We start from the raw sequence: 16,437 nt of genomic DNA, 5'->3' as shown, positions 1-16,437 counted from the left end.
CGATTCCCCAATCCCTGGCAGATGGGGGAAAGGAGTTTCTGACCATGATCCTAAATAGCCTGTCTTTGGGGGGGAGATCCAGGAGTAGGAATAGTATCAGAGACTTCAAAGAGCAAATGTTTTTCAATATTCAGTACAGGAGAGTGACATCAAAGAGGGAAACCAATGTTGCCTGAGCAGGTAACACCCAAAAGGGATATTAAGTACGTGAGTGGAATCCAGGTCTTTCTCTTCTGAATTCCAACAGTAATTTCTAGCCCTTTCTCTTACTACTAGTAGTCCCTTATGATTATGTGTCTTCTCTTTGTCATCTTGGTTTTAAGTTGTTTGAGAAAGGTTGGCTTTCTTTCTCCCTCGTATCTTGTAAATGTAAATGCAATGTTGCTCTAAGAATGCCCATTGCTTGCGTGGTGTAAGAATCCCACCAACCAGGAGGGAAGACAGACTGTGTACTGTTTGGGTTTTTTCTTTGTTTTTTAACTCAGGTGAATGGAATAGCATTGACAACTGAGAAGGTCAGGCTGAGATAAAGCACAAGCCAAGGAGGTTTCTGCAAAAGCCAGTGGCCTGGCCCTCGGAGGCCGCCCCTTAGACTTCTGCTGCCCCCTGCACTGGGTTCTCACTGCTCACCTCACTCTGGAGCTTGTGTGCATGAAGGGCCCATCCAGTTCCATGGTTTTCATAGTTGCAGCCACCTTGCCTCTGACGCTATCCATGTAGTCATGGTGGTAGATGGCCTGTGTCAGATAGAAGAGGGGTCAGCTGATTCTGATCACAGCAGCATCATTGGAAAGAAGCAAAGTAAATGGAAACCTAAGTCTCTCTTAAAGGAAGGAAGGAAGGAAGGAAGGAAGGAAGGAAGGAAGGAAGGAAGGCAGGGAGGGAGGGAGGGAGGGAGGGAAAGGGGAAGGGGAAGGGGAAGGGGAAGGGGAAGGGGAAGGGGAAGGGAAGTAGGTAGGTAGGTTTCCCTTTGCCTCAACAACTGATCCATCATTGTCTTGTCCACAGGCTCGCAAGTGGCATGTGGACCCCGCAGCATGAGAGAAGCAGAGGACATGGCTCAGCAAAGGGAGGGAACAGCGGCTATGGTACGGCTCTAAGTTTCAAAACAATGGGTTTTTACATTCTAACTCGCTGGTGGGATTTGATATTTACTTACTAATTTGCGGGCTTAGTTAAAAGAAAATAAAAGAGCAGCCATGTGCTGGCTCTGCCCCCCAAGTCAGAGAGTGGATGTGGCATGGGGCCGAGGCTTGGGCACCGGGCCTTCCCAGACCACGGACGAGGGGCCCCACGAAACCCACACCGCTCACTGCACGGCCTGCCCCCTCCTCACCCTGCCATGACCAGCTCTAATTTTCCAGAGGGCTGACCAGCAAGATACAACTGCTGCTCTTGACACGAGGCCTCAAAAAACAACTTTAAAGCAAAAAACTCTAAAACACTGAGTATTCCATAGTTATAGCATTTCTACCTCCACCTTGGGAACTGATTGAACACACCAGGTTTTAGGAAATATGAGCAGAACCATAAGTACTATCTAGGACACTAACTCTGGTCTCCCAGTTAGCAAAAGCCACTTACTTTTTCTTTTCTTTTTTTTTTTTTTTTGCCACTTCTGTTTGAGTGGTGGCCCCATTTATTACTGTCCACACGACTTCCCCACGGGGACTTACATCACTCAGTTGTTTCCCACTTTTCACAGCCTGCACATAGACTTGTGTGTCTGTGACTAACTTGTAGCCATTCCTGGTCTTCTGTGTGTGAGATTTGTACTTGATCTGCCAAGAGGAATAAAAGAAGCCTGTGGTAGACCGTTTACGGTTCTAGAAATTGCTGCTTTCATGGAGGGTTTGGTTGCTTTTAACTCATGACATTTACTTTCATTAGCACATATTCAATCGACCAGGAGGCATTTGAATTTTAGGACAATCTGCATAATCGATGCTTATAGTCCTATGGAGCTTCTAGAGCCTTCTAGCAGGCTTGACAACTGCTCTTCTAGGAACATTTACGCATTTTTACTGAAACCTTTATTACAGTGTTAATTTGCTTAGCAAATTCTCTCTTTATAAATAGGTCCTGTCTATAGCGTCACAAACACCTCACAAGTGAGATTTCCCTAATAGGAGAATCATGTGCTTGATAGATCTGAAATAGTCCAAATGTAGAGAGAGGTTCCAGGGAAGGACAACAGGACAGCTCGACCGTGTTGTTGAATAGAGAGCTACGCGCATTCCAAGAAACAGCCGTTCCCTGCTCCTTAGCATTCTTCTCCAGATCAGCCATCCTCAACACCATTTAAGACATAGCTGGTCTGTGACAATGTACATAACTCCCCCTTTGACTTAGACTACGTAGAAAAGGAAATACACTTTAAAAAAAAAACCATAAGATAGGGCAAACTCACATGGTTACATAGAACATAAGCATGCTTGGCATGAAGAATTTCAGGAATGTCCGAGATGTAGCATCCAATGCCCTTTAGCCAGTTGAGGTCATCCTTGTATACAATCTAAAGATTGCGGTGGATAGAGGGAATTAGAAAAAAGAAACTGACCGTAACTCAAACACCAAAAACACAGACACCCAGTGGGCCTGGGAGGACTTTATCGAATGACATTCGAAAGGTGTTATGCAATGAGGCTGTGGGTGCCGTGAAAACACTGGCACACAGAGCCCTGCTTCCAGGGACAGACCCATGGGTACAGAGGACAGCAACGCTGGAAGAAGGCCAGGGTACATGCAGGTGGGTCTGCTTCCCCTCAGGATGGGCATGTGGAGCCAGCGCGGGGGACCTTCACAAGCAGTGGGCTTACGTTGCTGTAGATCTGATCTGTGACTTTCCTGATGTGGCTGTTGACTTGCAAGTCAGGGTGGCAAATCCACTCACAGAGGTGTAGGCAGTAATCAATCTCACTGCCTTTCTTCTGAGATTCCTTAGCAGTAACCATCTCCACCATGTCAGGCACGATGTGGATTCTCATCTTGTTCTTTTCATAAACTGATTTATATAGGCGCTGGGAAGATAAAATAATATGCCAATTATGTAGGAAATTGTGCAAGGTCTCAAGGCAATCTGGTTCTTAAATCCTTCTTATACACCAGAGAAGTCGAGGTAAAGAATGTATGGCAATCAGGTGGGATCTGGTAAATATTAAATTAATTCCGTATACTGTCTAACAAAGTCTTTTACTAAATACGCATCTCTAGGCCAGAAGGCATTGAAAAATTTTATTGGACCACTAGCATTTAAACGAATGGAATAGAATTGAAAAGATCAGAGTGTATTGCCTTTAGTTTGGCAGTACATAGTCTTCTGTCATATGTCAGAAGGAAGTCACATAAACGTCAGCTGTGTGTGTGTGTGTGTGTGTGTGTGTGTACTTGATACAACATTCTCACTGGTAAAAAACAGGGTTTGAGAAATACTGATCTAAAATGCTATGTAAGGGACGCCTGGGTGGCTCAGCAGTTGAGCATCTGCCTTCGGCTCAGGGTGTGATCCTGGGATCTGGGATCGAGTCCCACATCGGGCTCCTTGTGGGGAGTCTGCTTCTCCTTCTGCCTGTGTCTCTGTCTCTCATGAATAAATAAAATCTTTAGAAAATAAAATAAAATAAAATGCTATGTAAAAGGTTCACAATTAAGAGGTAAAAGTCTCTAAAGGAGGTTAACTTCTGAAAGAGAACTAGCTTCTTAGGACTGCAATGAAGGTTATAGGTAATTTTACAATAAAAGGCTTTACTTAAGAACATTCTGGGCATAAAGGGTTGAAGTTCATAAACTTTTTTTAAATATATTTTTTATTTATTTATGATAGTCATACAGAGAGAGAGAGAGAGAGGCAGAGACACAGGCAGAGGGAGAAGCAGGCTCCATGCACCGGGAGCCCGACGTGGGATTCGATCCCGGGTCTCCAGGATCGCGCCCTGGGCCAAAGGCAGGCGCCAAACCGCTGCGCCACCCAGGGATCCCCGAAGTTCATAAACCTTAATACGATATCTAGATAGCTCATTGTAATTTTAGATTTTCTTTTACAATATACACAAACATATAATATATAAAACACATGTGGATGGAACTGGAGGGGATTATGCTGAGTGGAATAAGTCAATCAGAGAAGGACAAACATTATATGGTCTCATTCATTTGGGAAATATAAATAATAGTGAAAGGGAATTAAAGGGAAGGGAGAAGAAATGGGTAGGAAATATCAGAAAGGGAGACAGAGCATGAAGACTCCTAACACTGGGGGTGGTGGAAGGGGAGGAGGGCGGGGGGTGGGGGTGAATGGGTGGCGGGCACTGAGGGGGGCACTTGACAGGATAACCACTGGGTGCTATTCTGTATGTTGGCAAATTGAACACCAATAAAAAATAAATTCATTAATAAATAAATAAAACACATGAATCAGTAGAAAAATTCTAGGAGCGGAGAACTGGGGAAGATAGAGGGTGGGTGAGAGGCCATCACAATGCACTTGACTTACATTGCTAGCCAGATGCTTCTGGTTCTTAGCATGCATCAGGGACATGGTACTGGTAGGCAGGATGTAGCTGGTGGCTTCACTCCATCCCAAGCTTCCTTGTACGGGTTCTACAGGGGTTATAAACCATTTTGTGAGTACAGAAAATGCACTCTGGTTGGATCTTTAGAAGGGGATTTTTCCTGTATCTTTTTTCAGACACTGCTTAACAACCCCTGATCTTCATACTCAGCAGGACCCAAGTCCCCCTCAGTAAATAATGGGTTTAATGCTGTGACCATAATTTTCTGGTCCATTATTCTGTTCTCTTCCATAGTACTTATTTCAGTTTGGCAGTTATCATGGAGCACTGCATCTTGACAACAGTGGTGAATGTATGAATATGCATTTGTACAGCTATAGTACTGTAGGCCACAAAGAGTGACATTTTACTGTATGGAAACGAAAACAAAGTTTTTGACGCTGTGTTCCTTTGCTCTAGGTCTAGGAATTCCTGAAGGGTGAAAACCACTAACTTAAAATCTATTTATCCTATCTTACATTTTTGTAGCTAGTGGGAGCTCAAGAAAGATTTCCACTCCTAGGTATTTATTTACTCAAGAAAACAAAAATTACATATGCACAAAAACCTATACTCAAATGTATATAGCAGCTTTATTCATAATTGTCACAAACTAGATACAATCCAGGTGTCCTTGGACTGTGAATGAATAAATTGTGGTATATTCATACAATGGAATATCACACTCTGCAATAAATCCAATAAACTACTGGTTTTTACAGCAATGTGTAGAGTACACATGTGGATTTTACTAAGACAAAGAAACAGACCTGACGGCTGCAGACTTCATAATCCCATTTGCAGGACATTCTGGAAAAGGTTTTTCAAAGTTTGTTTCTTTAAAAATAGGTCCAGAAAATGCTTCTATGGGTCTCAAAGAAGGAAAGGGAAGAGGGTAATTTTGAGGTGATAGATTTTCTGTGGCTTCACTGGGGTGAATACATGACTTTGCATTTGTTAAAAGCCATAGTCCAGAGGCACCTGGGTGGCTCAGTGGATTAAGCATCTGCCTTCAGCTCAGGTCAAGATGAGCTTGGAGAACGCTGCTCAGAGGGAAGTCTGCTTCTCCCTCTTCCTCTGCCCCTCTTCCTGCTCATGCTCTCTCTCTCTCTCTCAAATCAATAAAATCTTGTTTTAAAAAACATCCTGTAGTACTATATACTACAAAGAGTGATTTACTGTGTGTAAATTAAAACAGAATCAAGCTGAATGGGGAAGAGGACGCCAATGGAATAGAAATCATAACAAATAAACCTAACTGTGTTACAAATGCATAACAAGACTATGCTGAAGGAAGTGAGTTAGAAAACAATTTAGTTTATTTTTGAAAATGGTATTTTGACTCATTAAGCTATAGACAAAAATAACCAATAAGATACTGTAGTTACTACATTTGTTTCTCACAGGAATATGGGTTAGCAATTCTCAAAACTATGTGCCAATAAAAGTTGAACAAATAGGAGCGCCTGGGGGGCTCAGGGGTGAGTGTCTGGCTTCAGCCCAGGGCGTGACCCTGGGGTCCTGGGATCGAGTCCCGCATTGAGCTCTCCGCAAGAAGCCTGCTTCTCCCTCTGCCTGTGTCTCTGCCTCTCTCTGTCTCATGAATAAATAAATACAACCTTTAAAAAAGTTGAACAAATAAGCAAACATGTCATAGGTAATGAGGGCCAGGCTTTCTAGGAAAAAAAAAAGCCACAAGTTGGAAAAATAAAAGATAGAAGTCTAAAGTCTGTAGTGTTGAATGATATAGGAAGCATCAATAGGAACTCATGGTTCAAAGCACACATATAATTAGACAAATATAGAAATAAATACTGATATGTATGCATATAGAGGTTAGTATCCATAATATATTTCTAAGCTCTGTCCATAGAAGGGTCCCAGCAGCAGTGAGCACGCCTAGTGCTGAGATTTTTGCCTTTGAAATGCCAATCCTTAATACATAAACCAGGGCTCCTTGGAGAGGGGGTATCTGGAGCAGGTAAATACAAGATGAACATCTTGTGGTGCCAGAATGTAAGGAAGCACTCAAAAACAATGACAGAGTATGTTAAGTTCTTATAGGAGCCACCCTGAAAGGCACCCAATGGGGAAAGGTGAAATGATTTGAGCAACAAAATAAATAGCAGTATTAGACTACATCACGTAGAAGAAATTAAATATCCATGAGTTCAGATATAATTACTTACTGATACAAGTAAAAAAAAAAACCCAAATGGTAGGAAGAAAGAGTGGTTTCTTACCGAAGAATTCCAATTGATAAATGTAGGAGGGATGAAAAAAAAAAAACAGAAAATCACCAATAGGCATATTTTATACTAAAAGTTGTTTCAGGCAAGACCCATCAATAGATGGTAAAATACATGAGAGAACATTTGAAGAGAAACAGGCTATCTGCAAAGTCCCAAAATATCTCCCTCCATGATATGTATTAACAACAAAGGGAAAAATCACGACATTACAGTAGAGAAGCTCAGCAGCCAGCCACCTAACCAAGTCACCACGTTCAACATCACCAGTTACCGGCATCACGTCCCACCTGCCATGATGCCGGAGAGAAGCTTTTGTGTTAAACTCGCCAAAAATGGACTGTCTTGATCTAATCATAAGAAGACATCATATAAAACCAAATGGAGGGGCATTCCACAAAATAACCGGAAAGTATTCCTCAAAAGTGTTACAATCAGAAAAAGACAAGGGAAAACTGAGAAATGATCAGATTGAAGAAAGCTAATGAGTCATATGAATTAAATGCAAAATGGGATGACAGGCTGGCGCCTGACATAGAAAAGCACATTAGTGGAAAAACCCTGGTGAAATCTGGATGAAGTCTGTAAGTTACACTGCAACAAGGTTAATTTAGTTTCCATGATTGTATTACAGACAAAACTATGCTGGAATTCTCTGGACTCTTTCTGCAAGTTTTCTGGAAACCTAAAAGAGTTTCAAAATAAAGTTTTAAAAAGTTTGTTGAATTAACCAATTCAGAGGAGACAAAAAAAAAGTGTCTTTGTAGGCTGTACGCCCCTTGTCCCTGGAGAAGCCAGGGAAGGACAAGTCCAGGGTGAGGGTAGCCTAGTTTCAACAGTGCTCACCTGCAATAAGGAAGGAGCTCCCAAATCTGTGCCAATGCACAGCATGGTGTGATATTCCACTTCGGGCTCAATGAATTGTCACTAGGACTACTGAGGAGATAAAATAGGAAACTGGAAGTGCCTGAAAAAACCTGGGCGGTAAGGTGCTTATCCCAACTATTCCGTTACTGTCTCCAGGGAAGAAGAGAAAAATAACTCACTCTGCTGTAAAGATTCTTCAGGTTCTTGGTTCTGTCATAATCCACTGTTTCTAGGACTGTTGTATCTTTGTCCTTAATCTGATGATAATTTTCTTTACATTTCACCTACACACAAAAAAGATGGGTTATTCTTTTCTGCTGTTCAAAAATACAGAAGGACAGGAATGGCTTGTGTCGGGAGAGAAGTCCAAGAAGACGCACCTCACTGGCATTAATGCCACTTTGAAGAGCAGTCACCTAAAGTGGTGTATCTGTGACCAGGTTCTAATTCTGCAGATTTTCTTTACCTGCTGCCATGTACCCGTATCTGTAAAGAAAAACCAGGCACCGGAAATGGTAAAATACACGTCTGCCATCAGCATGAGCAGTTTGTGCCAACTTAGATGAGCCTTTACTTCATTCTGGGTTCCTGCTTTAATACTAACAGAGACACAGTCGTTCTGTGTTCCTGCCAACTTTGTAGGGTTGTCAAAACCTGGCTCTTTGCCAGATCTTCTTCACCATTTTGTTGCCTTTTCCATGCATGCACCCCCATCCCTGAGTGCCTCAACCGTCCGTGAACCTGCCCTAGGAGAGCTAAACCATATCCTGGGGACATTTTCCAAATATCTACTTTTTTACTTCAGAACTTACCTCCCAAAGGTCAAAGCATGCATTTGCATTCTACTCTCTGCAGGCTAACCTAAGCAACTTCCGTATAGATGCTTGAGGGTGGTTCACTCTGAAACACCTCACAGGAAACGTTCTGGGTAAACCTCAAATGCTTAAACCCCTGGAGAGACCAAAACCGAGAAGGTCCCACACCAGAGCAGGTCACCAGGAGAGGCTGTATCAGGCAGGGGCCTCTGGTTTCTGTGGCTCACGTACTGTTAGAGCAGCTTTCTCTAACCCGGGCACAGGGCTGGCCTGGTTGTCACCCCACTGAAAGCACCACGATTTCACTGATCCACAGAGAGCCAGTCCTTCTGGGAAGATCTCACCTGACTCTGGAGATCACAGGATTTCTTGGCCTGGAGGATCTGAGGCATATCCCAAATGTAGCATCCCATGCCTTTCAGCCGATTCAAGTCATCCTTATACACGTTCTGCAGGAAAGAAGGGATGATGAGAGGTGACAGGTACTAACTGAATTTACAATCGGGCATTTTGATAATTTCCCATCAGCCATTGGCTGTGCTGAGTGCTTAGCAGTCATAGGGTGGGCCCCGCACCAGCTGGAGGGCTTTCCCGCTCCGACCTAAAGAAGCCTAGGAGGAGAGGAAGAGCTAAAGTTTTGTCTGGAGTAAAAAACAGGTTAAATATTTAACACAGGGGTCACATGGCTCAGAGGGGATTCTCACACCAAAAAGTGGTTACGCGTGCCACTGTGCTTTAAAAAGCAGTATAATTTATGAAAACGGGGACAAGTGGAGCATAGGGGGCCAAGACACGGTTGAGTGAAGGTGTAACTAAGTCAAGCTGCAGAAAGGGCATCGTACATTGCTCAGGATGTCCTGCATGCTGTGGGCCCGAATTACGCCGGGTTCTTCCGGGAGAGACATCCACTGGTGGAAGTAGTGTTGGTACTCTAGGTCACGGAGGATGTACTGACAGTGTTTGGCCAGCCCGTGATTCATCATATCGATGGGGATGTGCACATTTGCTTTGGTATCCGCATAATCTCTTCTGTAGTTCAATTAAGCCCCCTTTTTTTAAAGACAAAAAGAAGGATTAAAATGTTAATTATTCAGATCCATCTCTCTCGGGGTCTTATCCCTAGTATAGATCAGTACCTTTAGGATGAACAAAGGCTAAAGAAGATACTTTTTAAATAGATTCTTCATTCCCAATGTCCCTTCCTTTCAAAACACAGGGGTAAGTAGTCACCTTGTTGCTTTCTCCTTTTTCCAAACACAGGTACTTCACTGTGGGTTTGGAAGTGCAGAAGGGAAGGAAAGGGAGGAAAGCCCATAGTTACCAATGGTAACTGGCAGGGGTGGGGATGAATCTCAGGGAAGGAATGACTCCTTCCTCACCACCCCATGCCTCTCTCAACCGAAGAACGGGTCACAAACAGACCCCCTAATAGCACCCTCCAGGGTACAAATCCTCCGTCACAGTGAGCTTTGCTTTGCTTACTGCACTACTCGTCTTTTGGAAATCCAGGCACTGGACCACACCAGGGAACTCACTGATTTCTTTTCCAGCCAGGTAGTGGCCCTTCTGCTTCTCATATGTCTCTTTGTATTTAAGCTGTGAAGTAGGCACAACTTAGTTGAGAATCTCTGGGATTTTTGGACCAGCTCCCCAGAGAAGACTCTTAAATGCACGGAGGAAAAACCACCACTGACCTCGCTGTTCACATAGTTGGCATGCTTAGCTCCCACGATGGGAATGTAGCGCCTATGCAAGGTGCAGCCGTAAGCGTTGGTCCCTTCTCAAGCCCCTTTGTACAGTATCTGGAACAAAGGAATATGTGTCAGCAAGTTTGCAGTCAACTTCCTTCAGGTATTGCTAAAAAGAAAATGGTAAAACCAAGGTAAAATATTTATGTTTAAAGGCCAAGAGCCCTTACTGCGTCTACCTAAGAGTATGGGAGAATCTTCTATCTTACTGCAGATTGAATCTACAAACACCAGGGTGTTCTAGGACATCTATAACAGAGAATAACTGTATTTAAAGTTATGGTAAAAGTGGAAATACATTTTCACATAGGTAGAGAATCACCAAAGACTGCTTCCCATTGGGCATACACACAGACACAGGGCACGCGCGCACACACACACACACACATCATCCTTAAATCAGCTGAATTAAATTAGTCTTCCGTCTGTTGGCTGGAGATATTTATACATGACTGCCAGAGAGGGACTGGCCTTTCCTCTCTTTTCCCTGTTAGTGAGTGTTCAGTCCTCTGCGCACCTACAGCTGGTATAGCACCTGCTACCTTATTATCTATTTGCCTGTCCATCTCCCTCATTGGCATGGGCTCCTGAGGGGCTTCTCTTACTGAGTGTTAGCCCCGTAGCACTTCCTCCAATGCCTGGCCCATTACTGGAGCTCAAAAAGAAAAATACCAGCTGAATAAATGCTACTTCTAATAAACAACAGCAGTTATTTCTAAGAAGATTAAATGCAATGATAGGTCTTTTAAGTTCAGTTGTTCACAAAATCAGCCAAGAAGATGAATTAAGAGCTTAAAATTAAGAACTGAGTTGTAAATCAAATAAAATAGAACTTACAGTACTGTAGAGTTTTCTCATGTCTTTGGAGTGGGTGATATATGGTGTATCTGGAGAAAATAGATACTTGCCCTTCAATACTTTATTAAATGTTTCTTTATGTTTTACCTAACAAGAGAAAACAAGACAAAACCAATCCACATCTTTGGTCAATATAAATGCATATTTAAAGTTTCATAGTTTCGGGGCAGCCCGGGTGGCTCAGCGGTTTAGTGCCGCCTTCAGGCCAGGGCATGATCCTGGAGACCCGGGATCGAGTCCGGCATCGGGCTCCCTGCGTGGAGCCTGCTTCTCCCTCTGCCTGTGTCTCTGCCTCTCTCTGTGTATCTCTCATGAATAAATAAAATCTTTAAAAAAAATAAAAAAATAAAGTTTCATAGTTTCTACCCAAAAAGATAATAACCAGTCTACATTTGGAGATTTAAAACAAACTAATTGGTTAGATTTCAGTTCATTTTGCCTAATACAATAATTTGGACAAGAATATGGATGCTTTTTAAAAGAAGAAATGGGTAGGAAATATCAGAAAGGGAGACAGAACATGAAAGACTCCTAACTCTGGGAAACAAACTAGGGGTGGTGGAAGGGGAGGAGGGCAGGGGTTGGGGGTGACTGGGTGACAGGTACTGAGGTGGGCACTTGATGGGATGAGCAATGGGTGTTATTCTGTATGTTGGCAAGTTGAACACCAATAAAAAATAAATTTATTATTTAAAAAAATAAAAAAAAATAAAACCTGCATTCTCACTCTGAAAAAAAAAATGTTCGTACAGTACATCTCTTACTAGGGACTTTAAAGACATGCCCACCAGAGATGATCTTCTAGTTTCCTGCCCCACTGTCCATTTTCTTACAAGCAGTTACCTGGAGGTGAGCAAATGCAGTCAATGACACACAATGAACTCCCCAGTCCATGCACACATCACTATACACAAAGAAAACTTACATCACTTTGACTGACTGAGTTAATCTTCACCAAAACAATCTCTGGAGGATCAAAAAAAAAAAAAAAACAATCTCTGGAGGATCCACCACACTTGTGAAGTTAGGACAGTTGTCGAGATCAGCCTTCTTGTATTTTATCTGCAAGGAAACAGAGATGATTAAGACTGGTCTCCTTCCAGTGGGTACCTGCCCCCACATGACAGGCAAGGCGGCCAGGCATTAGGTAAGAACAGGGTTTGTGTACCTGATTCACCATTTCCTGGTTCTTCGTAACCCTCACGTAGTCCACAGAGTCCACGGGTATCCAGACAATGCCACGGAGCCACTCCAGGTCAGCCTTGTAGACATCCTGAGAGCAGGAAGAGAGATACAACGCAGGCATAAATAACTCAGGCACAGGATTCCAGACTGTAGGTCTGAAGCAACTTTTTCAGGAGCTTTTTAAGGATTTCCCTCTAGTGACTGTCATCTCTTGATGCAATCATGATTTCACCTGTTCACCAGAGAGGTATCCTGTGAGCCTATTATTATGAGCAAAGTACTGTACTAGGTGCTTTCAGAGATAAGTACAAAGGAATCTGGTGTGAAGAGAAGTCCTTTATAAGTGGAGAGTGTAACAGCAAGAACACTCAAGGGCTATGGGAGCTACGGGCAGGGAGCCATTGTATCTAGCATTGAGTCCAAGGAAGGGTTTTACCAGGGAGGGTGGGTTTTTAGAAGGATTTATATTTAATTACTTGGTACGTGGGAAATTTAGACTAACTACACAAAGGAAGTGATACAACTAAATGCTCCTGTATGGTAGAGTAGGGGACACATGCCCCTGGCCAGGCCTAGCTCTCCCCCTCCCCACCCCACATCAACCACAATGGAGCTGCTGATCTGGTTAAATGTCCATGACCATCGTTCTGCTGCAGCAACAGGGAGGTGGCAAGTTCAAGCTCACCACCTGGTGGCAGGCAGCCTCTGATTTCCTGTTTCCAAAGTGGTAATGAGAAGACCAGGTGGGTTAGCTCCAGGGTATGTCTGAGCATCAGGTCGATGCATGGAGTTTCTGTTCCTTAGGAACTGCTGGCGGCAGCTACACGTCTGGGCTCAGGCCTCACTGCAAGGTGGCCTAGGTCATGTATTCTCTTCCCTACCCTCACCCAAAGCTCTGTGCAAGCAGATTCTGGGCCCTCAGGTAGTTTATCAGGATTTTGTTTCTCTTTTGCTTTGATTCTTTGCAAGCAAGTCCTACATCAACGCCTGAAGAAGAGACGCTTGGCAAAGGGCATACCCAGGTCTTTGCCTACACTAACTACAACCCCCATTTACTCTCCATTCTCACCCCAAGCCATTTATTATTTTAAATCAGCTGATAATCTCCCAGGCCAATGTGAGATGTTCGTGATGTCAAAGATGATGCAAAAACAAAAAAAACAACCAATGAAAAAAATTGGCTTTGAACGATACTCGGAAATAAGTCGTCAAAAAGGCAAAGCTGTCAATCACTGCTCCTGGTTTTTCTCTACAAAAGATTCAGCCTCAGTTCCCTTCTGGGAACAAATTCAGTATTTATGGCTCAAAGTTTCAAAGCCCGGTGCTTCCAGAGTACTGCCTGTAACTCTCTGAGTACACCATACATTCCTAGGTCATTAAGAAACAAAAATTACTTACATTGCTCTGTAGGTCAGAGGCTTTCCTTGCCTGGATAATGTCATTTTGGTCAGGATGACACATCCATTGGTGCAGGTAATTACGGTAATCAATATCACTGACGAGGTCCTGCCCATGCTTGGCAGCCAACACCGACACCATATCAGCGGCTATATATTGATCTTGGCCTTTGTTTTATGGTAGTCCTCTCTGTATAGTCTGTCATTCTGAATCTGGCCTGTGCGCTCAAACCAAACCAGTTTAGGATCATCTCTCATCGTCGAACACCAACATAATGACCTCTTTGTTTTACATGTTCAGCTTTGTAGTTCAGCTGGTGGGAGAAAAAAAAATAGAGATTCCATCGGTTGTGACAAGCTCTCAAGGAAAAGGGGAGCTTGAAACATCAGCACACACAGCCCCTCAGCCTTTTGTCACCTGCCTCCCCGAGAATAAAGAACAAAAAGCACTGACATAATAAATATGAAGAAATACAGATTTAAAAGTAGGAAAAATACATTCGTTTTCTAATTCTGCCTATGTTTTATTGGAAAGCTTAGAGATTTTAAGGAAGTGAGGGAATAGAAGAGAGTAAACACTCAGACCATAGCTTTTAAAGAAGCCAACAAAACAAACACTCTCAAAGCCCAGAGAGGACCAGAAGGGTAGAGGACTCCAAACATTCCCAGGCCTCCTAGCTCCAGGAGCCCCCAGCGTGCGCTCCTAGAAGGATAAATGACCTCGCTCTGAATGTCACCAGAGTGATGGGCGTGAACAAATGGTACGCGTCTGGAGGCAAAATGTAACCCGTAGCCCGTAGCTTTTTGTTTCTCCCAGCCTTCCTTGTAGAGATAGTAAAAGACAGAGAGCCACAACAGAGCTTAACCTAAGGAGTCAGAAGGGCGCTGGTCATGTGCATACATCTCCCCACTGTTACATTCCGGTCCTCGGTTCCCCCGCCCAGGAGTATCAGGCATCTGGCTGAAACCCATACCTGGTCCAGCATCTGGGCTGTCTCCTGGGCAGTGTGCAGCAAGGGGGTCTCGGTGAGGGTGTACTGTGATTTGGCATCATTCCAATCTTTCTGGTATTTACTCTGGAATTGAGAAGCCAGAGGTTTAACATACTTGATATTAAGAAATCATAATGTTGCTCGGGAAAATGCTAGCATCATCTCATGATTACAGTCTGTGTCTCAGACAATGACTGCACGCTGAGCTAAAGTAGGTGAAAATCTTTGGAAATGACATTTCATGATCGGGTAATTTTAGAATGACAGGTACTCACATCATTTAGGATCTCACCGCTTTGTTTTGCAGTCTCGTAATCAGCTCTATCATCCACGGGAGTAAAGTTGAGAGTTTCTATTTTTGGGCGGTATTTTTTCTATTCGAAAGAAAATATCTTTCCTCTCAGGCAGGACAAAGACACACTAGATTTAAGGGTCTTTCTCTACTAGAAGCACAGAGAGCCATATCTGAACGGCACCCTTCGAGACAATTTGACCTTTTTCTTACCATTTTATTTTATTTTATTTTATTTTATTTTATTTTTTAATTTTTTATTGGTGTTCAATTTACTAACATACAGAATAACCCCCAGTGCCCGACACCCATTCACTCCCACCCCCCGCCCTCCTCCCCTTCCAACACCCCTAGTTCGTTTCCCAGAGTTAGCAGTCTTTACGTTCTGTCTCCCTTTCTGATATTTCCCACACATTTCTTCTCCCTTCCCTTATATTCCCTTTCACTATTATTTATATTCCCCAAATGAATGAGAACATATAATGTTTGTCCTTCTCCGACTGACTTACTTCACTCAGCATAATACCCTCCAGTTCCATCCACGTTGAAGCAAATGGTGGGTATTTGTCATTTCTAATGACTGAGGAATATTCCATTGTATACATAAACCACATCTTCTTTATCCATTCATCTTTCGTTGGACACCGAGGCTCCTTCTACAGTTTGGCTATCGTGGCCATTGCTGCTATAAACATCGGGGTGCAGGTGTCCCTGCATTTCACTGCATCTGTATCTTTGGGGTAAATCCCCAATAGTGCAATTGCTGGGTCGTAGGGCAGGTCTATTTTTAACTCTTTGAGGAACCTCCACACAGATTTCCAGAGTGGCTGCACCAGTTCACATTCCCACCAACAGTGTAAGAGGGTTCCCTTTTCTCCGCATCCTCTCCAACATTTGTTGTTTCCTGCCTTGTTAATTTGCCCCATTCTCACCGGTGTGAGGTGGTATCTCATTGTGGTTTTGATTTGTATTTCCCTGATGGCAAGTGATGCAGAGCATTTTCTCATGTGCATGTTGGCCATGTCTATGTCTTCCTCTGTGAGATTTCTGTTCATGTCTTTTGCCCATTTCATGATTGGATTGTTTGTTTCTTTGGTGTTGAGTTTAAGAAGTTCTTTATAGATCTTGGAAACTAGCCCTTTATCTGATATGTCATTTGCAAATATCTTCTCCCATTCTGTAGGTTGTCTTTGAGTTTTGTTGACTGTATCCTTTGCTGTGCAAAAGCTTCTTATCTTGATGAAGTCCCAATAGTTCATTTTTGCTTTTGTTTCTTTTGCCTTCGTGGATGTATCTTGCAAGAAGTTACTATGGCCGAGTTCAAAAAGGGTGTTGCCTGTGTTCTTCTCTAGGATTTTGATGGAATCATGTCTCACATTTAGATCTCTCATCCATTTTGAGTTTATCTTTGTGTATGGTGAAAGAGAGTGGTCTAGTTTCATTCTTCTGCATGTGGATGTCCAATTTTCCCAGCACCATTTATT

At 43.1% G+C, this 16,437-nt stretch overlaps 1 protein-coding gene and 2 long non-coding RNA genes across 3 annotated transcripts; all 3 read right to left on the bottom strand.

Moving 5' to 3' along the window:
- Positions 1 to 720: 720 nt before the first annotated feature.
- Positions 721 to 4,584, bottom strand: LOC144299467 (nebulin-like). Its single transcript, XM_077874978.1, has 5 exons — positions 4,493 to 4,584; positions 2,820 to 3,020; positions 2,411 to 2,515; positions 1,697 to 1,781; positions 721 to 737 (listed from the first exon to the last, which is right to left on the bottom strand). The coding sequence occupies exons 1-5, from the start codon at positions 4,535 to 4,537 to the stop codon at positions 721 to 723; spliced, it is 453 nt and encodes a 150-aa protein (XP_077731104.1). The 5' UTR covers positions 4,538 to 4,584.
- Positions 4,585 to 7,845: 3,261 nt separating this feature from the next.
- Positions 7,846 to 9,045, bottom strand: LOC144299412 (uncharacterized). The gene is made up of 3 exons (XR_013366155.1): positions 8,826 to 9,045; positions 8,047 to 8,152; positions 7,846 to 7,950 (listed from the first exon to the last, which is right to left on the bottom strand). It is a non-coding gene; the product is annotated as an uncharacterized LOC144299412 (long non-coding RNA).
- A 925-nt stretch (positions 9,046 to 9,970) lies between these two features.
- Positions 9,971 to 11,174, bottom strand: LOC144299418 (uncharacterized). Its single transcript, XR_013366160.1, has 3 exons — positions 11,067 to 11,174; positions 10,176 to 10,283; positions 9,971 to 10,077 (listed from the first exon to the last, which is right to left on the bottom strand). It is a non-coding gene; the product is annotated as an uncharacterized LOC144299418 (long non-coding RNA).
- Between the last annotated feature and the right edge of the window lie 5,263 nt (positions 11,175 to 16,437).

The sequence above is a fragment of the Canis aureus genome, chromosome 27, assembly GCF_053574225.1.
Source record: "Canis aureus isolate CA01 chromosome 27, VMU_Caureus_v.1.0, whole genome shotgun sequence".
Taxonomy (NCBI): Eukaryota; Metazoa; Chordata; class Mammalia; order Carnivora; family Canidae; genus Canis; species Canis aureus.
The sequence above is the reverse complement of the archived record's forward strand: the minus strand, read 5'-3'. Positions and strand labels throughout refer to the sequence as shown.

What these genes read in the sequence shown, in the direction of transcription:
- LOC144299467 (XM_077874978.1), bottom strand. Translation starts at nt 4,537, where the DNA reads ATGTCCCTGATGCATGCTAAGAACCAGAAGCATCTGGCTAGCAAT. An exon ending in AGAAGCATCTGGCTAGCAAT is followed by an intron (nt 3,021 to 4,492) that starts GTAAGTCAAGTG and finishes TTATCTTCCCAG; the next exon opens with CGCCTATATAAATCAGTTTA. An exon ending in CAGATCAGATCTACAGCAAC is followed by an intron (nt 2,516 to 2,819) that starts GTAAGCCCACTG and finishes CGCAATCTTTAG; the next exon opens with ATTGTATACAAGGATGACCT.